The sequence below is a fragment of the Carlito syrichta genome, unplaced genomic scaffold, assembly GCF_000164805.1.
Source record: "Carlito syrichta isolate Samal-C Ts95f unplaced genomic scaffold, Tarsius_syrichta-2.0.1 Scaffold303625, whole genome shotgun sequence".
In the NCBI taxonomy this organism is placed as follows: Eukaryota; Metazoa; Chordata; class Mammalia; order Primates; family Tarsiidae; genus Carlito; species Carlito syrichta.
The window spans coordinates 899,654-925,677 of NW_007247721.1; the positions used below are offsets into that span (position 1 = coordinate 899,654).

Sequence of the window (26,024 nt, forward strand, 5' to 3'; positions counted from 1 at the left end):
CGGGTCCTGCGGCGCGCCCTCGCGGGAGTAGAACTCGTCGACCACCGCCTGCGGGATGCGCTTGAGCAGCTCCTTGGGGAAGATGCGCAGCAGCTTCCAGCCCAGGTCCAGCGACTCGAACACCGAGCGGTCCTCGTAGGGGCCTGGGCACGGAGCCGGAGTGTTGGGACCGGGCGTGGGCGGGAGGGGCTGCGGCCTCGACGCCGCCCACGCGCCTTACCCTGGTGGATGAAGTTCTTCTCGAACTTGTGCAGGAACTCCAGGTAGAGCAGGTCCTCCGAAGTGAGCGCCTCCTCCCCCACCACGGCCTTCATGGCCTGCACGTCCTTCCCGATGGCGTAGCAGGCGTACTGGGGGAGGGGCAGAGGCAGTGGGTGGGCGGCCCCCAACCCGGCTGTGCGGGGGGACCCCTCGGGGGGAGGAAGTCTGCTCGTCGTCCAGGTGAGCTCAGACCTTCGGCTCCTGCAGCTAGATGGCCCGCCGGACCCTGGGCCCCCTCCTCCTTACCAGCTGGTTGGAGACATCGCCATGGTCCTTTCTCGTCATGCCCTCTCCGATGGCCGACTTCATCAGCCGCGACAGGGACGGGAGCACGTTGATGGGGGGATAGATCTGCGGGAGCAGGAGAAAGCGGCCGCAGCGGGGCCCAGACTCTCCTGTCCTTCCGGTCCCTGCTAGGCTCCCCCTCCCACTGTGATTCTCGGAAGACTCAACCTCACACCCCGCCCTCCCTTATCTCCCGCACACTCTAGGGCTTGGGCGTGCAGGTGTCTACATATGTGGCCCTAGACAGTATAGCGGAGGCTGACCCAGCATTATTCAATGAAAGACTCATATTTCAAAACTTTTGATAATGTGGGCAAAAACCATGTTGACGTTTCACCGTTAATAGCTGCAAAGAGTGGCCGGGCGCGGTGGCCCAAGCCTGTAATCCCAGCACGTTGGGAGGTCGAGGCGAGAGGACTGCCTGAGCCCAAGGGTTCGAGACCAGCCTGGGCAACTTGGCGAGACCACGTCTCTACAATAAATCACAAATTAGCCGGGCGTGGTAGCGCGCGCCTGTGGTTCCGGCTCCTCGGAGGCTGAGGCAGAAGGATCGCTGGAGCCCAGCGGGTCAACGCTGGGGTGGCTGGGAGCGTGCCACTGCGTTCCAGCCTGGGTGACCGCGTGAGGCTCCAACTCAAAAAAAAAAAAAAAAAAAAAGGTAATAACTGCAAAGAAGAAAACCTGCCAAGCAAATAAAAAAAGCCATAGGGGTCACCTTTTACCTACAGAGGTGGGGCAGCCACTCATTGTTTTCTGCCCACCAAAGCAAATCACTGGAAAGGGAAGGGAAACGGTATTTATTTTTTACTATCTGCCAGATGCTTTCTACATACCAACTTATTTTTTTCCTCCACACTGCAACTGTGTGATAAGTTGTACTATTCCCATTTTGTGAATGAGGAGAATCAGAGAGATGAAATTATTTTTTCTAGGTCCCAGAGCCAGATCAGCTGGATTCCACCCAGACCTGTCTTCTGTCTGTGGACCACACGAACTTCCCATAGGCTGTCTCCTGTTTGGGGCTAGACTTGACTGACCTCCTCCTAATTCATGCACAGGGGATCATAGGACATCTGTTTGTCAGTGTCTTTTAGGGGTGAGAGCCAGAGATGGGTAGGGAAGGAGCGGTACCTGTCTGTTGTGAAGCTGCCTGTCCACGTAGATCTGTCCCTCTGTGATGAAGCCTGTCAGGTCTGGGATGGGGTGGGTGATATCTACAAGAAAACACACTGGCCTCAGTGTGGATGGGGCCCAGGTCTCCACCCACTCAGGGCTACCTTGGTCCTATCGCCCTCGTGGCGTGATAGGGGTTTGGGCAGTGGATGGGGGGGAGAGCCAAGGAAAGTACAGTGTCTACCCTCATGGAAGAATGGAGCTACTGCCCATCTATGCAAAGCAGCACAGGTCCTTTAAGTGTCCGGGGGCGGGGGTAGCGGGCTGTGGGAGTGCTACCGTCATTGGGCATGGTGAGGATGGGGATCTGAGTGATGGATCCACCCCGTCCCTCCACACGGCCGGCCCGCTCATAGATGGTGGCCAGATCAGTGTACATGTATCCGGGAAAGCCTCGGCGCCCGGGCACTTCCTCTCTGGCTGCCGAGACCTGCAATAGCCAAGGGTCTTGGGTTAAGAAAGGAGGTGAGAGGCTGAAACGTAGAGGAGTGAGTGGGAGGCTCAGCGGCCCTGTGAGCAACAGAGTAAGAGACAGGAGAAAAATGGCCAGACTGTGACTGAGCCCTGGGGCACACGAGAGCAGGAAGGCCTGGTCAGCTGGGTTCCCTTCTATTTGCAGGGTGACCTCCTGGGATGTTGGGCCTAGGGAGGGGCAGGGATGAATCTGACAGCCCCAGCAGCCAGCTTACCTCCCGCAAGGCCTCTGCATAGGAACTCATGTCAGTCAGTATGACCAGCACGTGCTTCTCACACTGGTAGGCAAGGAACTCAGCGGTGGTCAGTGCCAGGCGCGGGGTGATGATCCGCTCGATCCTGTAGGTGTGACCAGCTGTTGGAGAGCCTGGAGGGCCTGTGCTCCATGTGGCCCTGGGACTGAGTGCAAGGTGAGCTGGGAAGCTGGCATTGTGCATAGCCATAGAGGGATGGATAAGATGAGCCCCAGTCCCCAGCCCCCAGGGCGGGGCCGTGGTTTCTGGGCGTGGGCACTCGCCAGCCTCTGGAGACTTTTGTCGCTCTCTGTCCCTGTCACTGCTCCAAGCACACTGTGTGTGCTAGTCCCCATGCTTGCCTGACTGTGACCCCTGTTCACTTGGAGCACCCCTGAATATCTTCTGACTTCAAGCACTTCTCAGTGCCTGTGCGCGGGACCTTTGATGTCATTACAGCCTCCAGGATTCTGTTGGTTTTTGGAGTCTCCTCAATTCCCAGGACCGTTCATTATAATTATTTTCATCCATCTGATCCCCGGATTTAAACTCCCATCTTCTGAACGTTATTTATTTATTTATTTATTTTGAGGCGGGGTTTCTGTCACCCAGGCTGGAGCTCAGTGGCATGATCTGGCTCACTGCAGCTTCGAACTCCCGGGCTCAAGTGATGTTCCTGCCTTAGCCTTCCAAGTAGCTTGGACTACAGGGACTATAGGCACATGCCATCACACCCAGCTAATTTAAAAAATTTTTTTGTAGAGACGAGGTCTAGCTGTGCTGCCCAAGCAGGTTTTGATGTCTTGGATTCAAGCAATCCTCCCACCTTGGCCTCCCAAAGTGCTGGAATTACAGGCATGAGCCACTGTGCCCGGCCTGGACTTCTAAAACAGCAGTTTTTCAGTCGGGCACGGTGGCTCCTACCTGCAATCCCAGAACTTTGGGAGGCTGAGATGAGAGGATTGCGTTAGTCCAGGATTCGAGACCAGCCTGGGTAACTTGGTGAGACCTCATCTCTATAATAAATCAAAAAAATTACCTGGGTGTGGTGGTGTGCACCTGTAGTTCCAGCTACTTGGAAGGCTGAGGTGGCAGATCACCTGAGCCTAGCAGGTCAAGGCTGCAGTGGCCTTGAGCCTGCCACGGCACTCCACCTTGGGCGACAGTGAGACTCCGACTCAAAAAGAAAAAAGAAAGCAGTGTTTTGAAATAAATGTTTGGAGAAATGCTCTTTTCAGGCATGACTTTGTGGAAGTGGCCCAGAGATGAGGAGCCCTGAGTTGGGACGGTGGCTGGAGTGAGTTGTGGAAACTCACGTGGGGTCGTTGGCCAAGTTCAGGAAGAGGCAGACGTTCCCCATGGTTCCATTCTGCTCGAAGTCAGACTTGAAGAACCTGGCTGTCTCCATGTTCACCTGGACACACAGCGGGGAGGGCTGTAGGTAAGGTCTTGCGGCCCACGGATGGGGCCTGGCCCCTGCCAGCTCTCCTCAGGACAGCCTGCGGACTGGCTAGCTACCAGTCACTGGGGGTGAAGGTACCATCGTTGCCGGCTGACCCTGGGGCTAGAAAGGGCAGGGGCTGGGTCTGCTGCCTCAGTCCTGCTAGGGCCTCATTAGACCTCCTGAGGGGCTGAGATTTCTTCAGGTGGGGTGCAGTTTAGTGGCATCCCTGCCCCTCCCTTGGCCCTGCCCACCTTGCTGCCCTGCCCACCTTGCTGTCCTCCCCTTCCTGAAGCTGTCTTGCCTCCCCAAATCCCCTGACCTCCCCTCCTCCAGGCCACCCCAGGCTCGCCTGACAGCTTCCACGGCCTTTGGGAGGCCCTGAGGGACACAGCTCTGGGTCACCGAGCCCACCCTCATCCCGTCAGCCAGACTCGGACGGCTCCTCAGGGAGAAGCCTGTGCCTTCCCCATCCGATCAGGGGCTGAGGGAGGCAGGCGGCCTGCTCACCGCTTCCAGGACGTGCCAGTCTGCCCAGCTTCCCTTACCCCCATGGCTGCAAAGACAATGGCAAAGCTGTCGTCGTGGTAATCCAGCACAGCCTTGGACTTCTTCACCAGCCCTGCCTGGCGGCAGATCTGGGCAGCGATCTTGGGGGAGAGGGTTGGGAGGAAGGATGCCAGAGCTGCAGCCCAGTGCCTGTCCCACCGAGCACCAGTGAGGATGAAGGACGCAGCCCTTTCCTTCCGTCCTCCTGCCAAGGCCTCTGCTGGGAGGGGCGCACGTCCAGGGAGGTGAAGGGGCTGCCCCAGGTCCTACCGTCTTTCTTGGGATGGGGCTGTTCTGTGGCTACTGGGCTGAGAGGCAGGGCAGGGTAAACTCCAAAGGAGCAACTGTCTCAGCGTGAGTTTGGGCACTTGACTTAGGACCATCAGGCCTCTGGGGTTTCCTGTACCCTCCCAAAGCTTGCCCAGATCCGCACTGTGTGGGACTACCTGACGCCATGCCAGTACCGGGATGTGTGGGGTGGGGGACAGAGTGGGGGCACTAATGCCATCTGATCACTCGGGCCATTTTGAGTGGGCAGGTTGCTGGGTGGTTGGAGGAGCATCTAGAAACCTTGTTGGACTGGCTGCTCTGGAGGAACCGGGTTGTTCGCTGTTGCTGCTGGGATTGGAGTAGGAGTGGGTGAATCGAGACCAGTGAGAGAGACTGTGAGCTCAGCCCAGCCGGACTTTGCTATGTTGCCCAGGCTGGTCTTGAACTCCTGGCCTCAAGTGATCCTCCTGCCTTGGCCTCCTAAACTGCTAGGATCACTGGCATGTGCCATCACACCTGGCCCTGAGCCGGACTTTCTACCCTGGGAGCTACCCATAGGCTATCTCAATTGGGGCAGCTTGAAGACCTGCTTGGGGACAGGTGACCGGACATGGAGGAAGTTTTGTGCAGCCCTGAGTCCTTGAGCTGCCAGGGGACAATTCCCGGTCTGAATGTTGGTGACCTCAACTTATCGGCCCCTGCCTTCTCATCACCGGCCCGGCAGCCCTGCCCTCTCTCTCTCCTCCCGCTGGTCAGACCTGCAGACCTCACCTCATTGTGGGGGAGCCCGGCTGCTGAGAAGATAGGGATCTTTTGGCCACGGGCAATGCTGTTCATGACGTCGATGGGAGAAATGCCTGTCTGAATCATCTCCTCGGGGTAGATGCGGGAGTGGGGGTTGATGGGCTGGCCTGGGAGGGGGCGATCGGGAGCCAAGCTCAGGGCCTCAAGCCCTTCCCTGCCCTCCCCGACCCTGCACCAGACTCTAGAGCGTCACCATGTAACAGAACCTTCTGTGATGGCCTGATGGAGCCCCAGAGACGGTGGCTATTAAGCACGTGAAATGTGGCTTTGAAACGAAATTGTCTTTCGTTTGAATTAGTTTATGTTTAAAGAGCCACAGGCCCAGAGCTACCTTGGACAGCGCTGCCTTCGTGCCTTGGAAGTGGCAGGCAGGAGCTCAGGCTGAGGCTCCTGCAGCAGGGGCAGAGCCCTCACCACCCACAGGTATGAGTGCCGTTTCCAAGGACCTGCGGGTCACTCGGAGACCTCCTGTCTCGGCAGGTGAGTGTCTGGTGCTCTGCCACTGACCGGCTGTGTGGTCTCAGGCAAACCACGGGCCTCCACGGGCCTTCATTGTGTCCTGAGCAAACTGACAGGATAGGGTTGGAGGACACACGAAGGCCACTCACTTGAATGGATGAGAGCTGGCAAACTACCCCAGCCTGCTCTCAGGACCGAGGACAGGGAACCAAGGCAGGAGAGTGATGGCCTTGGGGCACACATGGAACACTGTCCAACAATAACGGCATTTTATAGGGGCTGGACGTGGAGTGCTGATGGCAGTGTTGGAGTTTGGTGGCAGATGTGGGGACAGAGAGGCCTTGGCTGCTCTCACGTCACTCCTGATCTGCTCGTGAGTCTGGGCAGAGCTTCAAGGGCAAAGTGGCAAAGGAGATGGCAGCGGGTGGGGAAGGTGTTGGGGCTCGGTCCGAAGTCATCCAGAGCCTCCAGTCACTCACCGTTGATATCTAGAAAGTCCTCTGCCATGACTACTGGCCCCTTGTCGATGGGTTTGCCGGAGCCATTGAAAACCCGACCTGAGAGTGGGTGAGGATGTTGGAGGGTGCTCAGGGCCAGTCCCGTGCCCCGCACTGCTGCCTACCTCCCACCCCCAGCTCTCTCTCCCTCCCCCCACATCCCATGGTGGCTCCAGGGAGCTGGCCACCATGACCGGCCCCTTGGCATTCTTCCTTCTCCTGAAAACCTTTGTAGGCAGGGACCATGACTCTGGAGGAGGGAGTGAGAGTGAGGGGGACTCCAGGGCTAGAAAGACAGAAAGCCCAGGCCAGGTGTGGCAGGTCTTGAGAGAGGATTAGGAGACATTCAGGGATTAGCAGTCCCTTTCAGCCTTTCCCCCGACTAGGTGGCTTCTTACTGTGCCTCTAGTTTATTGACCTGCCTTCCTCATTTATTTTAATTTGATTAATTATTTTTGAGACAGAATCTCACTTTGTTACCCAGACTGGAGTGCAGGGGCACCATCACAGCTAATCCTCCTGCCTCAGTGTCCTGAGTAGCTGGGACTATAGGCGGGAACCACTACACCTGGCTGCCTTCCTCGCTTATTGAATACCAGTATGTTAGATCCTGAGCTGGGACCAGGGACCAAAGAGAGAGACAGGCATGTAAACAGGCAGTGACAATGCAGTGTGCTAAGGGCTTGATCAGAGAAGCTGGACTGGGAGGGCAGAGGAGCATCGCCACCCCTGCCCTGCTGCGTCCCTCACCCAGCATGTCCTCTGACACTGGAGTCCGTAGGATGTCCCCTGTGAATTCGCAAGTGGTCTTCTGGGCATCGATCCCAGAAGTCCCTTCAAACACCTGTGGGAACAAGAGGTGGTTACTCTAATAAGCAGCTTGTCCATTCTGAGCATGTTTGAGGTCTCAGGGAAATAGGCTATTTCCTGCCTCCAGAGCTTAGAAAGATAGTGTGAGAACTTTATGGGTTCATTTATCTATTCCACGAACCAGTATCTCATCTCACCACTTACCTGAACAATTGCCTTGGTGCCAGCCACCTCGAGCACTTGTCCGCTTCTCTGAGTCCCGTCCGGGAGGGTGAAGTTGACGATCTCAGCATATTGGGCAAACTGCCAGAAGGGAAGGGCAGCCCAGAGCAACAGTGAGGCCAGAGGCAAAGTCCTTTCTCTTCTCCAACCTCTTCTTAATCCAGTCTCAAACTGCTATCTTCCCTCATGGAAATAAACTTCAGGGGCTAAGAACAGGAAGTTGGAATGCTCTTTGGGAGGGTATACCTGGATGGTTAGAAGCACGGACTTCAGAGTCCCAAGACCAGGTTAGAATTGAAGCTCTGAGGCTTAATAGCTGTGTGACCTGGTGGAAGATACTTGCTGATGTTAGTATCTCATTAGGTACTCAAGTCATTAAGTAATGCACTTTAGTTTTCTCATCTTTGAAATGGGGATAATAATAATACCTACTTCCCAGAGTTGTTGCAGGGAAGAAATGAGACAATACATGTAAATTCATTAGCATGGGTGCCTGGCACCTTGCCAAAGCTCAGTGAAATGTCATAGTGATTGGGCTGTCCCAGGCTCCAGAAGGCACAGCTGTTTCTGCCCCTGTGGACTCCTGGCCAACAATAGTGGCACAGTGCCGTTCTCTGCTGAGGCACCCAGAGTAAGCTCCCTGCCCCCAGTTGTCCTCATGTTCCAGTGCAGGCAGTCTTTTCCCCGTCATGGGACTGGAACTGATTCACGTATAGTCTTCTAGGGTTCAGGGAATTTTAAATACCAGGCTAATGTTCAGAATGTCTCAAGAAATCCTACATCTCAATAAGAAAAAGGATTTGGTCAAAGGATTTTGAATAGACATTTCTCCAGATGAGATACACAAATGGTCAATAAGCATATGATTAGATGCTCAGCATCATTAATCTTTAGGGACTGTAAAGAGATACCACTTCACACTCCCTAGGATGGTTATAACAAAAGAGGTAATAGCAAGAGTTGTTGAGGATGTAGAGAAATCAGATCCCTCATACAATTGCTGAGGGAAATGTAAAATGGTTGCAGCCACTTTGGAAAGTAGTCTGGCAGCTCCTCAAAAGGTTAAACATAGAGTTACCATCTGACCCTGAGCAATTTCACTGCTAGGCATATGATGGTAAATGAAAACATATGTCTATGTAAAAATGTGCACATGAATGTTCATAGCATTATTCATAATAGTGAAAAGGTGGAAACAACACAAATGTCCACCAACTGACGGATGAATAAACAAAATATAATCTCTTCGTAGCCTTAAAAAGGAACGATGTACTGATACATGTCGCAACGTGGACAAACCTTAAAAATATCATGCTAAGTGAAAGAAGCCAGGCACAACAGTCCGTTCTGTTGGACTGTACTATTCTATCCGTAGAAAAATGTCAGGCCGGACATAGTGGCTCATGCCTATAATCCTAGCACTTTGGGAGGCTGACGTAGGAGGATTGCTTGAGCCCAGGACTTTGAGTCCAGTCTGGGTAGCGTTATCAGACCTCACCTCTACAAAAAATTTTGAAAAGTTAGCCAGGAGTGGTGGTGTATACCTATAGTCCTAGCTACTTAGGAGGCTGAGTTGGAAGGCGCCTGAGCCCAGGAGGACGAGGCTATGGTGAGCCGTGATCGTGCCACTGCACTCCAGCCTGGATGACAGAGTGAGACCTTGACTCAAAAAAAAAAAAGAAAAGAAAAAGTGTGAAGCTTCATTCTAGATGAGAATGGGCACTGCTGATCACGGTGTCCAAGAACTGTGAATATGGCTACATTGATATGCAGTTGCTTCTATCACAGTGTATGCAATGCAATGGTGATAGTGAGACCTGGAACATTTGGCTAACAAGAAAAAAAAAAGACAAGAAAAGAAAATGTCCAGAATAGGCAGATCCATAGAGGCAGAAAGTAGATTAGTTGTTGCTTAGGGGGTGGGTCAGGGAGGATTGGGGTGCTGACTAATGGGTATGGGTTTCTTTTTTTTTTTTTTTTTGAGTCGGGGTCTCACTCTATTGACCAGGTTGGAGTGCAGTGGCACGCTCATGGCCACCGCAGCCTCCACCTGCTGGGCTCAGGTGATCCTTCTGCCCCAGCCTTCCAGTAGATGGAATTACAGGTGCGCACTACCATACCCAGCTAAGTATTTTATTTATTGTAGAGATGAGGTCTCGCCAAGTTGCCCAGGCTGTTCTTGAACCCGTGGGCTCAGGCAATCCGCTCACCTTGGCCTCTCAAAGTGCTGGGATTACAGGCTTGAGCCACCGTGCCCAGCTGGGGTTTCTTTTTGAGGTGATGAAAATGTTTTGGGATTAGATAGCAATGGTTGCTCAACTCTGACTGTTCAAAAAAACAATGAATTCACTTTAAAAGAATGAAGTTTACAGTATGTGAATTATAATGCAGGGTTTAAAAGCCAGAAGGCTGTCCCCCAGAGTCATGGGCAGCAGGTGGGTAGGCAGAGCTTTGCTCCCGGGAATCCCTGAGATCCGCTGCCTGTGGCTCTGGGAGCCACACCATCCCAGTCTCTATCCGTGTCAAAGAGGCCACAGCTTGGCCAGGGAGGCTGGGCTGAAAGAGTACACCTTCCGCACCAACACTGGTCCTCAGGTTGCCTCACACCAAGAGAGCGAAGTCCTGTACTTGCACCATCTTTCCAGAGGAGGTTCCAGAGTAAACCCATCACACTCCCCAGGCGCCCTCAGGGCCTCACTTTGTCACTGAAGCTGGAGCGCAGTGGCACAATCACTACTCACCACAGCCTCAACCTTCTGGGTTCAGGCAATCCTTCTGCCTCACACTCCAAAGTTGCTGGGACTACAGGTATGCGTCACCAATGCGTTACATTTTTAAATAAATAAAAATATTTTTTTTATTTTTTGTAGAGATGAGGCCTCACTATGTTGCCCGGGCTGGTCTTGAACTCCTGGGCTCAAGCAGTCCTCCCACCTTGGCCTCCCAAAGTGCTGGGGTTACAGCATGAACCACTACACCCTGCCATGTAAGTCAAAATCTTAATCCAACAAAATCAGTGGTAAAAAAGACAGCCATCTCCTCCCAAATTCCTAATATTCTTGGAAATTAAAGTACTCCTCTTACTCCTTGGACATTAGAGGCAATCAAAACTGAAATGACAGATTATCTAGAAAAGAATGAAGATGTCATCACTTCATTCCATGATATATAGAAGACATAAAGCTGTATCATGCTCTCTGACTGTAATCAAAGTAATTTAGAAATCAATAACAACAAAAAAGAAAAACTTCTTACATTTGGAAATAAAAGCATTCTAAATATAGAAAAAATTATAATCAGAATTAGAAAATATTTAGCCCCATGCAAATGCTAGACAACTGTATGCAAAGGCTATATATCAACATATACATGATGCATTTAAAGCTTTCAAAGCTTATATTAGGAAAGAAAAAGGGTTGAAGAAGTTAAAAAGCATATAACTAAAGATATCAGAAAGAAAGCATTAAAACCCAAACAACATAGAAGAGATATGAGGACATAAATTACTAAAATGGATAACAAATGTAAAATAGAGAGGATCAACAATAACAAATTGGTTCTTTGAAAAGTCTAGTAAAATAGACAAATTGCTGGCAGCATAGATTAAGAGAAAATAAAAGGCATGAAAAAATAATTGCTGAAATAAAAAAGTTGTAATAGATAATTTTAAAAAGATAATAAAAGGAATTATGGACAGCTTTATGCAACATATTCGAGGATTTAGATGAAATGAATAAATACAACTCAAACCAAAACCAATTAAAAATGAATTTGAAAGCCAGAATAATTCTATAATCTTTAAGATATTGAATAGTTTAAAGTCTTCCCATGAACATAATACCAGTTTCATAGCTTATAAAAACAAAAATGGTAAAAAGAAAGAAAACACCAGTTCCAGATAGTTTTACCAGTGAGTTCTATAAAAATCAAGGAACAAATAATTTGAAATGTAAGCTCTTCCAAAGCCTGGAAGAAAAAGTATGGTATTTACCTTATTTTATTAGGCAAGCACAACCTTGATGTCAAAATAAAGTAGTTATGGAAAACTTCTAGCCAATCTGACTCATGAATATGGATGTACAAATCCTAACAAAATATTAACAAGTCCAATCCAGCAATATGTAAAAAAGGCCAAGTTACAAACCAAAATAATAAAGAAAAATGAAGATAACTCACACACACAAACAGAAAGTTTACAAAGACCAAGTTGGGACTATTTCAGAAATGTAAAGTCAGTCTAATATTAGAAAATCTATTAATGTAATTCACTTTATTAATGGATTAAAAGATCAAAATTTATAAACATCTCAAAGTTTTCAGAAAAAGTTAGAAAAAACTATTCATGATCAAAACAAAGCACTAAGAACAAAACTATCCTTTGAAAATGGAATGAAATGGAAATTTCTGAACTCCCAAAAGAGTATTCTCAAAAACACCTACAGAAAGTAGTATATTCAATAACACATATCACATTCATTATGATGCATACAGTTTTCCATTTAAAATTAGGGGCAAAACAAGAATGCTCGCTGTCATCATTTTTCAGCATTGCAGCAGAAACCGGCCAGACTATTAAGAACAGAAAAATAAAATGGATAGCAATTAGAAGAAACAAAACTAGCAAATGCAAAACTCCCTAATTCCTGAAACCATTAAAGATAGTACCCAAAGGAAAACTGCAGACCAGTTTATTTTATTAATATAGATGCAGAAATAAATGAATAGTCTAATCAAGCAGTGTATTAAATAGATATGTATGACTAAGTAGGATTTATTCCAAGAATGTAAAGTGAGAGCAATCAAAGTTAGAGAATTTGTTAACATTTGACACCCAAATACCTAATAATTGGGAGTTTGTCAAAATAAATTAAAGGAAGAATCTCACAGAATGATGTCATTAGAAGCCAAAAGGCTTTTGATAATATTTAGCAACTATTTCTTTTTGGGGGGAGGAGATAACACACTTTTATTGAAAATGAACAAAATAAAAGAGTATCATCTTCAAAGAGCATCTCACAAACACTGCATAGCAGGAATAGCATTGCAGTAATACACAATGGCAACACACAGAGTCAAGTTATACAGGGCCAGACATCTAACAGGTCATCGGGCCTCAGCGGCTATTTCTAATATAATTCTATGTAAAACAGGAGACAAGGATAACTACTTGTACCTAAAATTATTAGCCAAAATGAACATCAACATCCTTGTAGATGGTGAAATGCTAAAGCCATTTGAGTTTCCTTAAGAATCAGTAACAGGCCGAGCTCGGTGGCTCAGCCTGTAATCCCGCGCCTTTGGGAGGCTGAGGTGAGTGGATTGCCTGAGCCCGCGGGTTCGAGACCCGCCTGGGCAGCGAGACCTCATCTCTACAATAAGTCAAAAAAGCAGCCAGGTGTGGTAGCGCATGCCTGTAATTCCGGCTACTTGGAAGGCTGAGGTGGAAGGATCGCCGGAGCCCAGCAGGTCGAGGCTGCGGTGGCTGGGAGCGGCCACTGCACTCCAGTCCGGGCAACAGAGACTCCAACTCAAAAAAAAATAATAATAATCAGTAACAGAGATACTTATATCACAAGTGATACTTAATATTGTTTTGGAAGTTTTAGTTTATACAGTAAGAATAAAAACAGAGAAAATTAAATATAAACAGAGAATGTGTTGAGTTTTTTTTGAATTGGAGTCTCACTCTGTTGCCCACTCACTCTGTTGGAGTGCAGTGACATGCTCAAAGCCACCACAGCCTTGACCTGTTGGGCTCAGGTGATCCTCTGACTCAGCCTTCCAAGCAGCTGGCACTACAGGCGTGCACTACCACACCTGGTTAATTTTGTGATTTGGTACAGATGAGGGCTCGCCAAGCTGCCCAGGTTGGTCTTGAATCCCCAGGCTCAGGCAATCCTCTCGCCTCAGCCTCCCAAAGTGCTGGGATTACAGGCGTGAGCCTCCGCGCCTGGCGTGCTATTGTTTTTTAAAGGTGGTGGTGGGAGGTGACTATATTCTTCAAAAATGTCAACAAGGGTTGTAGAAATGTTCCAAGTTCTAGGAAACTAAATAGACATGATGACTGAATGTACTACCTGGCCCTAGGCTGGATCCTATACTGGAGGGGAAAATGCTATAAGAGATCGTCTGAGGTCAGCTGCTAACTCGGATTAAAAGTACTATGTCAATATACATTTCTGAAGTGGGTAATTCTGCTGTGGTTTTATAAAAGAATATCTTAATTCTTGGGAAATACACACTGGAGTACTGGGCACAACTTACCCTCACGGGATTCAGGAAAAATAATGTACTCACACACTCATATGCAGAGAGATCAAATGATAGAACAAATGCGATTAAATGTTAACAACTGGGTATATACATATGTATAGTTCCTTGTACTGTTTTTCTAAAACGGAAATTGTTTCAGAATAAAAAGTAAAATGAAAGCATGCTGATGAAAGAAGAAACCCAAGGTTTTGGTTAAAAAACAAAAAGCTTTAAAGATGAATAAGCATGTGACTGTAAGCCGGGCTCAGTGGCTCAGCCTGTAATCCAGAGCCTTTGGGAGGCTGAGGTGAGTGGATTGCCTGAGTCCGCGGGTTCGAGACCCGCTTGGGCAATTTGGCAAGACCTCATCTCTCTACAATAAATCAAAAAAATCAGCCGGGCGTGGTAGCGCATGCCTGTAATTCCGGCTACTTGGAAGGCTGAGGCGGAAGGATCGCCGGAGCCCAGCAGGCGAGGCTGCGGTGGCCAGGAGCGGCCACTGCACTCCTGGGTGACAGAGTGAGACTCCAACTCAAAAAAAAAGAATGTGACTGTATACAAGATAAATATATAAAAATCAATCTCCTTTTTTCTTTTTTAGCAGCAACCAGTTAGAAGAGAAAACTATCCCATCCACAATAGAGCCAAAACCCCATAAAATAGCTAGAAATAAATATAACAAGGAGGGTACAAGAAAAGAATACAATCTTATTAAGCATAAAACAAGCCCTGATCAAGTACAAAACAATATTGTCTTCCAAGACAAAATGATATACAAGCATAAAAATACAAATCCTTTTAGGCTGGCATGGTGGCTCGCACCCGTAATCCTAGCACTTTGAGAGGCAGAGGCGAGAAGATTGCCTGAGCCCAAGGGTTCAAGACCAGCCTGGGCAACTTGGCGAGACCTCATCTCAATAAATCAAAAAGTTAACCAGGAGTGGTGGCGCGTGCCTGTAGTTCCAGCTACTTGGAAGGCTGAGGTGGAAGGATCACCTGAGCCCAGCAGGTTGAGGCTGCAGTGGCCGTGAGTGTGCCACTGCACTCCAGCCTGGGCAACTGAGACTCTGACTCAAAAAACCCAAAACAAAACAAAAAACAAAGAGGCAAAAGATAGACTGTGACCAATAAAGAGCTCCCACAGCTCAATATGCACAAGTGGATGTGTAGGAAGTTTTTATGGAGGAGGAAGTGAAATCTGAATGGTCTTCAGGGAAATGTAAATAAAGGCAAGAGAGTGCTAGTTTCCACCTACTAGATAGGTAAAATTACAGAGAGAATATATTCAGGGCCAGCAAGGATGTTGGGAAGTGGGTCCTTTTATATGTGGTTGGTGGGAATGTGAATTACTGCCACCCTTCTGGGCAAGCCATCTTGCCCCAAGCTGTCAATATTTACTTAAATAATAAGACCCTGAACCAGCAATTACATTTCTGGGAATTTATCCCATAGCAATAAAAGCATCAGTAGAAAAGGATCTCTATTGCTGGAATCATGCTGAATGCCTATCAATAATGAGACGATTGAATAAGTCACAGCACAGCTATACTCTATCTTGTTATGCCCACCATCTAAAGAATGAGCAAAATGTGCACCAACTGCCACGAGGAATCCTTGGTTTCTAGCAACTGGTCCGTGTCTGAGCATATGGAGCAGGATCTTTACATCGGTTATCTCGGGGGGCCGGAAACAAAGCGGTTCAGGGCAGAGTTAACTTTGTGTGTCTTTGCTTTGTTTCCCTGTTTCAAGGAGCATATATTATTTTTGCAATTAACGTCTACTGAAACTTGGGGACACGCTCCAGCACGGTGCAGGTGGTCATCACCATCATCGCCATCATTATAGTCCCTGCTGTTCACAAACCAGCGGCCTTAAGGGCCTGCGAGGACGGGGACGGGATGGCCGGGTGGCCCAGCTCTTCAGCAAGGTGTGGCCAAGGCAGGAGCCACTCCCTCACGCCCCGGCTGAGGGGGACCCCGAGGCTGGAGGGTTCTCAGCTCCGACCGTCGCTGAAGGGAACTCTGGCTTGGGCCCCTCCTTGTCCCGTGGAGAGGATGCCAGGAAAGTGACGCTGTCCTTTCCCAAACCATCGCCCTGGTCTTGAGGGGTGGGGGCCCCCGCCGGAGGCCCGCCCCCAGGGAATACTCTGAGGTGGGAGGAGCGGCGGGCGGAGGAGCAGGCGCCGGGGATTCTCGACCACCAGAGGGAGCCCGCGAGCAGGGACCGCGAGGCCTGGGAAATGGTCCCGTGCGCGTCCCCCGCCACCCGGAGCGGCCCCTGCCTCTTGGCCCGTCACCGCGCTGGAGGGGCCGTGGGCTCTTTGAGCCTCAGAGGAAGAATCGAGCACAGGCCAGAGCGGGCCTCAAAGAAATCAGGCCCGGGGGGCCAAGAAGCCATCGTTTTAGAGTGGGCGTAGGCGGGTGAGGCAGGGCGGGGGGAACGGGGCGAGGCGGGTGATGCAGCGGTGTCCCTCGAAGATGAAGTCGGAGAAAACGAACTTTAAATAAGAAGATTATAACCGTCAGACCCGGGGAAGAACCGTCAGGCTCTCGCGCCCAGGCGCGGAGGGAGCGGAGCCTGGAAACTTTTAGGCAGAGAATGCCAGGCTCTGGGCGTGCGCGTGTGTAGGCGGCCCGTTCGCGGGGAGACGGTCTCCGAACCTGTCCGGGCAGCGGATGCGGGGAGGAGACTCCAGGGGCGCTGTTTCCCAGCCACACGCCGGGCCGGCCTGACCCCACGGCTTCTCACGGCTGGTCACTAAGCGGGCTGCAGCGAGTGGGCACGACTCGGTGCCAGGCGTCCCGCATGCTCGCGCGGTTCTCGACCAGCGAGGGGCCAGGCGCAGGCGGGCGGGCTGCACGTGTCGAGGGTGCCAGGACTCGTGCAAGGGTGGCTCGGCCTGTGAGCCCGCGCCTTGGGAGGCTGAGGGGAATGGATGGCCTGAGCCCGCGGGTTCGAGACCCGCCGGGGCAACTTGGCGAGACCTCGTTTCGACCATCAATCAAAAATCAGCCGGGCGTGGTAGCGCGCGCCGGTGGTTCCGGCTCCTCGGAAGGCTGAGGCGGAAGGATCGCCGGAGCCCGGCGGGTCGAGGCTGCGGGGGCCGGGAGCGGCCACGGCACTCCAGTCTGGGCGACGGAGTGAGACTCCAACTCAAAAAGAAAAGAAAAGAAAAGAAAAGAAATGCAAAAAAAAAAAAGAAAAGAAATGCAAGTTCTTGTCGGCCCCCACCGCCCCCGTCCCAGTTCCAGATATGTTGAATTGGAACTTGGGTTTTGGGGCCCCGCAACCTGTATGTTAAGCTCTCTCAGGGATTCCGATGCTTGTTCAACTTCTACAAATCCGATATTTAGCCTTTTCCGGGTTTCAAACCCTGGAAAAATCAGAAGAAACTATAGCAACTCCCCCTAGAAGAATGCGCGGACACATGCATACATTCATTCCAAGGTTTGCATACAATTTCAAGGACCTTATAATTCTTGAATATAAGAACCTCTGATTTACACAAAATTTTTCCCCAGAACGTTTTTCCACTCGAGAAGGATGGAAGCAGGAAGAGGAATCGCCTGTGAGGCTCAATGTAGACAGAAGGTGGCGCTGTAGAAACAGAATTGTGGCATTCTGCCCAAGCAACTCCGGAAGAGGGACCAGGGTGAGGGGCGGTGAGGGGGGTGCACTGAGTTGCCTCTCCTTCTGGACTGAGGAGGCCATAAACCACCGACTCCTTTCCTTCCTCTGCGAGCCCAGAGTTCTCTGGATGCTTTCACCATCCGACTATTTTGCTCTGCCAGGGTTTCAGCTGCATCCAAGAACCACTGAGCCACAGGTCTGTCTTAGCATCCAGCTCTGGTTTCCTAGTCCAGCCCCACTTAACAGCTGAGAAAATAAACGCCGGCTAGGTACTGACTATCCATGCCACAGTGGGTCCGCTATGGAATGACAGGCCTGGTAGAGAGTGTGGTGGGCTGGGAGTGGGGGCAGGAGATGGCATTGCTTCATCAGGTGCATGGCATTTCTGCATTCCAGGTAGAGCTAATGCTGGCTGTACTCAAGGAAGAAGAAGAATACGTGTCTGATTTTACCCTCACAACAACCCTATAATCATTTAATGGATGAGGAACGGGGCTTTACAATCTGAGATAGATGCCTCTCAGACTTCAGGGAGCATCAGATCACCTGGAAGGGCTTGGGAGAACAGATTTCTGGGCCCCGTCCTCACAGCTTCTGATTCCTGTCAGTGTGAGGTGGAGCCCAAGAATTCGTATTTCTAGCAAGTTCTGGGGTGGAGCTGAGGTTGTTGACCTAGGATTGACAGGTAGCTAGTAGAAAAGAGTGGGATGAGCTGGGATGAAAACTCAGGCCCTCAGTGGACCACACTTAACTGTCCAACCACACCTCCTCCCAGGGCGTCCCTTACGCTAGAGGGTCAAGCAGTAATGTCCTTGTGAACTTGCAATCTGTCTTTTAGCAATGAGCGGGCCCGATTTCTGTAACAGAGTTTGAGAGGCCCCTATCTAGTCATGCTAACATTCATGCATTTATTCAATCATCTCATTAATTTACTCTCTCTTACCCTGAGCAAACATATACTGGGCACCTATGATAGCCTGGGTGTTCAGTAAAAGTGCGATGTTGGACTTCTGGTGTTAAGGATGAACAAAATGCAATCCATGGCCAATAGGAAGGCATGAGGGATGTGTGGGAGGGGACAGGGAGGAGATACATGGCCAGATGTTAACCAGATGCCTCAATGGCAACTGCCAACAAGACTAAAGAAAGTAGAATAGAGGACAGGCATCCAGGAGAAGGTGACCTCTCAGTGAGCTCTGGGGATGAGTCGGAGGGAGGGAAAAGAACAAGGGTAGTCCAGGAAACAGAGGGAAAAGTACACGCACAGAACTACAGATAGATGGAAGGAATCGGTTCCACTACTCTATCGCACTGTAGGAGGACGGCAGTTAACAATAATATATTCCAGTTGGGCATGGTGGCTCACACCTGTAATCTCAACACTTTGGGAAGCTGAGGCGAGAGGATTTCCTGAGCCCATGAGTTCGAGACCAACCTGGGCAACTTGGCAAAACCTTGTCTCTACAAATAGTCACAAAATTAGCCGGGTGTGGTGGCGGGTTCCTGTGGTTCTGGCTACTTGGAAGGCTGAAGTGGAAGGATCACCTGAGCCCAGCAGGTCGAGGCTGTGGTGGCTGTGAGCATGCCACTGCACTCTAGCCTGGATGACAGAGTGAGACTCTGACTCAAAAACAAAAAACCCAAAAGAAACCCAGTAATATATTCTATAGTTTCAAATAGTTAGAAGGGAGGATATGGAGTGTTCCCACCACAAAGAAATGGTGAATGTTGGAGATAATGGTTATACTAATTACCCTGATCTTATCACTATACATTATATGTGTCAAAACATTGTTATGAGTAGGTACAATTGTTATATGTCAATTAAAAAATTACCATCACAGACACAAGCTCCAAACCCTTGTCATTCCCTCCCCATATGCTCTGTGCTCTCGTACAGCTAATTGTGAGAGAGGTCATGGAGAGAATCCAACGGTTCTGTGGTCTTAGATGGGACAGTTAAATTTTTTTTTTAGATTGGAAAAAATAGTTTATTTAGACAGTAAATTAGAAAGAGAGAGAGAGAGAGCGAGAGAGGAGATTCAACTCCCCAAGGTAGGTGAGGGCAAAGCTAAGAAAACATGGCAGCCATAGCTCAAAGAGCACATGGTCAGACCACAGCTTAACAAGGCAATAGCCGACAGTTACATTTTTGTATTCATTAACCTTTACAGAAATTTAATATTTCCTTCAATTCTGCATATAAGTAAACAAGTCACAGCAGAATGAGCAGTGCTGCAGCTCCTGTGACTGTATCACTGACGGAAGTCACAGATATTTTTATATCATATTACAGTTGTTGCAAGTAGCTTGAAATATTACTATGTTCATCATTGTGAAATATTATTTGGCATCCCCAACTCTACAAAAAATGTTTTAAAAATTAATCAGACATGATGGTGCACACCTGTAGTCTTAATTACTCAAGAGGGTAAGACAGGAGGATTGTTTGAGCCCAGGAGTTTGTGGCTGCAGTGAGCTATGACTACCATTACCTTCCAGCCTGGGTTTCAGAGCGAGCCCTTGCCTATACACAAAAGCCAGACAAAATCATGGCAGTTATTAAGCTGCCAATAAGAACTTGCCATTTAATTCGTTCATAAACATCTATTACTGATCGCATTTTTTAGAAAGTACTCGCAAAGGCCCAGAGACACTAAGTGGCAGCTCCGCACAGAGACTGGTTTTCTGAACAAGGAGGGAGCGTGATGAGTGAGTGGAAGGGTGTGCAGCTGGCCTTGTAGAAAGGCCTGGAAGGCAAGGGCACTGGGGAGCCCTACATGAACTTGAAGTAGGGGCTGAAGGGATCAGGTAAGCAAGCTGGAAAGAGAACAGGGGGTGCCAGGCTGGGGGCGTGGCCACCGCAAGGCAGTGGTGGGGTAGGTGGGAGCTAGGGAACGTGGACCTTGGCTGGTGCGGGTCCAGGACCAGAAGGTCTGGGGTGGCACTCAGGTTTCCAGTTTGCTCAGCTGGAGGGCCGAGAGTGGGGAGGCTGAGGGTTTGACGTGGCTGGTGGAGGGAGGGTGACAGAGTGATCTTCTACCTTTGCAGGGCTCCTTATACACTGTCACTGTCTGCCACTTCCCACAGTTCCTCCAGGGGATGCAAGAGAGCCCACGTCCCGTTCTCCTTCTGTGGGGCTTGCTTTACCTTCCACCCATGTTGCTGGTTCTGAGGCCGAACGATGCCCAAGGCCTTTTGAAACTATCAAGATCCCTGGAAATGTCAGGGGGCATAAACTTGCAACCTCCTCCTCCCCCCTTTTATTTAAAAATTTTTTTGCATTTATTTTTATTTATTGTTTATTTTATTGTTTTTAGAGACAGGGTCTTGTTCTGTCACCCAGGCCGGAGTACAGTGACATGATCATAGCTCACCGCAACCTCAAATTCCTGGGCTCAAGTGATTCTCCCATTTCAGCCTCCTGAGTAGCTGGGACTACAGGTGCGTATCACCACACTCAGCTAATTTTTTTATTTTTTGTAGAAATGGGGTCTTACTATGTTGCCCAGGCTAGTTTCAAACTCCTAGCCTCGAGAAATCCTCCCGCCTTAGCCTCCCAAAGCTTTGGGCCTCCAGGTATGAGCCATGGCGCTGGTCCCTCTTCTGTTTAAAGAGGACCCCCTGAGAGTCGCAGGTGGGGAAAGTCTAGCCTTTGAGGAGGTTAGGCATAACCCTTCTTCTGATGGAGAAACAGAGGCAGGACAGCTCATTAGGAGTAGAAGCAGGTTCCCAAGGCACAGAGCCAGGTCTCCATGGGGTTTTATGGGTCCAGGGAAAGGGCAGGAAGGGGAGATAGATGTTGGGGAGCTGGGGAGACAGTGAGGGAAGGAGAATGTGGGAATGGGTGGGGGAAACGGATGATTCAGGAGAGCTCCTGCAGGGGACATTGTGGGGGTGGGGGTGCTGGGATCTGGCCTTCATGCCAGGGAAGCGGCAGAAGACTCTTACCTTGACCTGGTCCAGCACCACCAGGGGCCCGTTGACGCTGCACACGGTCCTGTAGGCTGGGGGAGGGGCAGGGGATAAGCGAGGGCCTCACCCCCAGGCGCCCCCTGCGTGCACACACAGAGGCGTCCTCTGCCCTCCCGGCCTCTCCACACCCCCACCTCCTCCCAGCCTGGGCCATCAGGTCATTAGCTGTGACAGGGCCAGCCACCATTGCTGTAAGGGTCGTGCCCCTGCCCGCAGGGCCCCCGCTGCTCGGACACCTGCAGGAGGCTGGGGGAGGGCCGGGCCGAGGGCAGAGGCCTCCTTGGAGCTCCCCTCTGCCCCACAGAGGCCCTTCTCACCCTGGACGCCGCTTCCCCTCAGGCCCCAACCCCCACTTCGCCCACTCCCTCCGCCCTGACTCGCGGCATTTTCCAAAAGCTTCTGGCCCCCGCTGTGGCCGAGAAGTGCCCTCCTCTGCCCCTCGCCAGGACCACGTTTCCCTCCACTCGACCCACACGGACCGAGCACTGTGTGTGGAGGGCGACGCAGGCCCTGGTGGGAAAGACCAAACAGGGCTCCTGCTCTCACCCCGAGTCCCTGGCGTGGCCCAGTCAGGGAGCCCCCCAACTCCCCAGGCTCACTGGGTGCTCAGCGGGCTGGGGGTGGGCGACAGGAGGGAGCAAAAAGGAAGAAGGAAGAAGTGGAATGTCTGCAGACCCATGGCTGGAGAGACCTGCATGTGGGAAACCAGCGTCCAACGAGAAATGCTTCCTAACTCCAGAAGAAGCCGTGGCTGGCAGCCTGGATGCCTGGTTCTGGTGCTGATAAGGGCTGCCGAGGGTTCTTTGCCCTCAGCCCTGGGACATCACAGCCCTTCCCTGGGGTTCCTCTGAGGTACCCATGAACCACTTGAGACAAGGCACCTGGCAAGGCAAGGTGGGCAGGGTGTCCGTGAGGTTGCTGGCCACCACAGGCCAGCAGGACCTCAGAGGGGAGAGTACAGAAGGGTGAGAGGCCTTGCCCAGGGTCACACAGCATGTTTGTGGCCGAGCCAGGGCTGGGACCTGGCCTTGTGCTTCTCATGAGACCACCTGGCTCTCAGCTCACTCACCTTCCTGCTTCTGGGCAGGCCTGGTCCCGAGTCACTCCATGCCAAAGGGAAGCCAAAGCCCCTCCATTCCCCAGTCTGGGTTTCTGCGGTCAAACCCCTTTTTTGTGGGGGACCCAAGCTCATCTCACTGGGTTTTAGACCAGGAAGACCAACTGGGCAAGGATCTTCCAAGTAAAGGGCTGTGTGAGAAACTCAGGGCTCCAGGGGAACGCGGAGGACAAGTGCGACTTAGGCTTCACCAGAGCAGGGAGCTCTTTCAACTGCCTGCCCTCAAGCCTCCCTCCAGATGCTTCACCTGGGCCTCTCTTCTTCCTCCCTCCTCCCTGCACCAGCAATTCGGCCCAAGGGATGACTCCTCTCTGGAGTCAAGGCCAGAGCCTCCCGTGCTCTCTGGGGTCTTCTACCAAGAAGCTCTGGTGCCCTCCACCCTAAAAGCACTCCCTCATCCCAGTCCTCCAGGTCCGGCTGTTTCTCTCTTCCACTCATAGCCCACCTCTCACAAGCACGTCTCCCATTGCTGGCTTTCCCCCTCACCTTCCCCCTCTCCACTCTGGCTTTGGTGACCTGCCTTCCCCAAGGCCACCACTGGCCTCTTGATCAAGGACCAGAAAGGTAGAGGGAGCACACATGGGCTCTGATGCAGGAAATACGGGAAGGAACTGATGGGACCAGGGTACGCACACCCCCCAGGCACATCCCAGGAGAGGCTGGGCACACTCCCCTCTGGAAGCTCTGGGAAGCCTCAGCCCTCCTGCTTGCCGCGCCCCTGGGGGCTATTCCTCGGCCTCCTTTGAAGACTGGCACTCTTCTCTCTTCACATTCCTCTCCCTTCAGACCTTCAGATGCCCAAGGTCCTCCAGACTCAGGCCGGGTCTCCCTCACTCCCCTTTCCTCCACGATCTGCTTCCCTTCGTCCCTCCTCCCTTCCTTTCTTCAGACCCATCTATTGGCTGCCTTCCACGTACAAGGCAGATGAAAGGGACAAAAAAAACATGGAGTCTACAGTCCGTACAGAAGAGGTGAGAATAACACAATCGCAAACTGCAGTGGGTGCCACTCGGGGAAACACCAGGATGGGTGAACAGGATGGAGGACCACACTGAGGGCTCATGGGAGGAAGCACTCTGTGGGAAGGCCCGTTCGAGCTGAGACTTCCGGTCAAGCGAGCTATCCGGGCCTAGAAAGTGGGGAAAGGGCACCACTGGCAGGGATGAGGAGGAACTCATGCTCCGTGCCTTTGGGGAACAACAGGGAAGGCCAACCATGTGAGGGCAGAATGTGGTGTGCTGCTATAGCCCACCTAGGATAGTGCCGGGAATCTGGGAGACACTCGAGAAATATTTGCTGGATGGATTATGAAAGGTTTTTCTGCATCAGAACCAATGTGTGCTCCCTCTACCTCTCCAGTGCCCAAACTAAAGAAGGTCCTGTTGCCCTGCCTGAGGGGTTGCACCTTTAGCTCCAGCCATACCCCCGTGAAGATGGGAGTGGGGAGAGGGGAAAGGGGGTGCTCGGGGTGAGGCATAGGAAGACCCCCAACAAGGGAGGGCAGGCACCCGAGGCTGCGGCATCACACTCCTCACCAAGAATGAAATTCTCCAGCGGCCATACGCACACCTCTGTCCTGCACACACAGTGTTTTGATCAAATTATCTGGATTGTTACTGGACTGTGCAAGTAGGTGAGTGAGAGGCGGGTGGGGAGAGACCCTAATTTTTATAAGCCCCAGGAAGAGCTGGCGTCTTGCTGGCCCCGCTGGCCAAAAGGGCCGAGAATGGGATGAAACCGGTGAACTCCGGGTGAAAAAATGCAGGGTGGGTGGGCCAGGTAGGGAGGTGGGGGCATGGGAAGGGCAGGGCCAGGGCCAGAAAGGCCCAGGGAATCACTTCCAATTCCCCCGCCTCCGGAGACAAGTCTTTCAACTTCCTCCCTCCGTTCACAGCCAGCTTTCCCCACTTCACAGGCCCCGTCACGTGAAATCCCCATTAACCCTGACATCCAGCGGCTCTACCTGGGGCGGAAGAGCAGAGTGGTGACGGGAGACAGAAGATTAGAGGATCCACACAGCCCTGCCCTAAGGAGGAGGGGCTGGGCTGCAGGGAGCCCAGGGGCGGCTGCAAAGTGCTAGTCGAAGGCCCTCTGGAAGTCAGACTGGGAGGGAGATGCCTCCCCCCGTCCAGGCCACTGATCAGCGTGAGGTCTGAGGCCTCCATCTTAGTGCACCAGCCTTATCCATATGCTGCCTTTCCAGGCTTTTCGCAGCCTCCGTGCCCGGCTCTAGGTGGGCTTCCACGACGTTGCTGCACAGCCTGGACCCTTCAGTGCAGGTTGCCTTCTTATGTGGCCATTCCTGCTTGGCGCTGGACTGTCCGCAGCCTTCAAGGCCCTGCCTTTGACTAACTACTGCACCCACCAGGTTCTTTCCTTCTAAAGTCCCACAGCGCTACAGACTGGCACTCTAGAAGGACCGTGTCCCTCCCCTGCCAGACCAGGCCAGATCTTAGTGTCCCTCTGGTCTGCACACAGCCAAACCAGTGCTTCCTTGGTGGAGGTGGAGCATCAAAGCTGTCCTCTGATGCTGGAACTCTGAGGACGTCCCTTGCACGGAGTGGCAAACTGAGGCCCAGAAAGTGGGCTGGTTTCCCTAGGGCACAGCACGATTCAGGACAGTGTCCTGCGGCACTCAGAAATTACGGCCATCATCCAACCGTGCGATGTACCCCTTGACCCTGAAGAGGGAAGGGGGTGCAGTGCTGCAGGCAGAGGGCTGGATCAGAAGACTTGAGGGGCACTCCTTCAGTGGGCCTTCCAGAGACTTTGCAGACACTCCCTCCAGCTGCTCGGCCCACCCCCTCTCCATTGTCCTAGCTGACACTTGGGGTTGCACTTTGGACGGCCGGCTGGTGGAGCGCCTCCCTGCCCCCACCTCCCTACGGCCTTCCCTGTCAAAGGCTCAGCGGGGTTTCCGCGCGGCCCACTAATTAGCGCCGGCCCAGCCACACCTGCAGCGTCTTGGGAGAGGGCTGAGACAGGCGCCCATGCGTGAGGCCGGGGTGGGGGCAAGCCCGGGGCAGCAGGTCCCGAACCTCCTCCCTGATCCCGCTGGAGGGATTAGGGGAGGGAGGGCGGGGCTGGAAGCGGAGGGCTCTTAGAAACAGCCCAAGACCCTGGTGCTTGGGACTCGCGCTCTCTCCTTGTAGCCCTCACCCCTTTCAGTTGAGGAAACTGAGGTATGGCGCTCGGGGGGGATCTGACAGGCTGCCGACAGGTCCTTCCTACCTTTGCGCGTGCTACCCAGCACCCCCTCTTCCCCAGCCTAGCATCTTCTGCTCCTGGAGCAGATAAAGCTCCATGCCACCTCCTTCCCAGCCAGGAGCCAAGACCTCAGGGGAGCAACTTTAGCTCGGTGGGGGGGCAGGAGGGGGTGGGTACTTTTTTCCCAGGGTGGGTATGCCGGGATTCATTCCCCATCCAGACCCTGCCTCCTCCTTTCTGGCCAACTCTTTCACTCTGCCGTGTGGTGAAATGGCCCTTAATGCCTCCAGCTTGTGTCATTTAACTCCTGGGGACAGGAAAGCTCTCCCAAGGCCAAGCGAGCACTGGCTCCTGGCTCTCTGGTC

The 26,024-nt window shown here is 51.7% G+C and overlaps 1 protein-coding gene across 1 annotated transcript in view; it reads right to left on the bottom strand.

The window, feature by feature from the left end:
• Positions 1-26,024, bottom strand: part of ATP6V1B1 (ATPase H+ transporting V1 subunit B1) — a gene marked incomplete at its 3' end in the record, with an annotated part of 28,826 nt that continues 2,802 nt past the window's right edge. Inside the window, exons 2-14 of the mRNA XM_008058781.2 lie at positions 21,312-21,367; positions 7,461-7,559; positions 7,197-7,290; positions 6,429-6,506; positions 5,458-5,597; positions 4,416-4,517; positions 3,743-3,840; positions 2,409-2,532; positions 1,999-2,149; positions 1,678-1,760; positions 508-612; positions 221-350; positions 1-143 (exon numbers count right to left, since the gene is read on the bottom strand). Coding sequence (XP_008056972.2) covers positions 1-143; positions 221-350; positions 508-612; positions 1,678-1,760; positions 1,999-2,149; positions 2,409-2,532; positions 3,743-3,840; positions 4,416-4,517; positions 5,458-5,597; positions 6,429-6,506; positions 7,197-7,290; positions 7,461-7,559; positions 21,312-21,367 — 1,403 coding nt within the window. The remainder of the gene's footprint in view (positions 144-220; positions 351-507; positions 613-1,677; positions 1,761-1,998; positions 2,150-2,408; positions 2,533-3,742; positions 3,841-4,415; positions 4,518-5,457; positions 5,598-6,428; positions 6,507-7,196; positions 7,291-7,460; positions 7,560-21,311; positions 21,368-26,024) is intronic.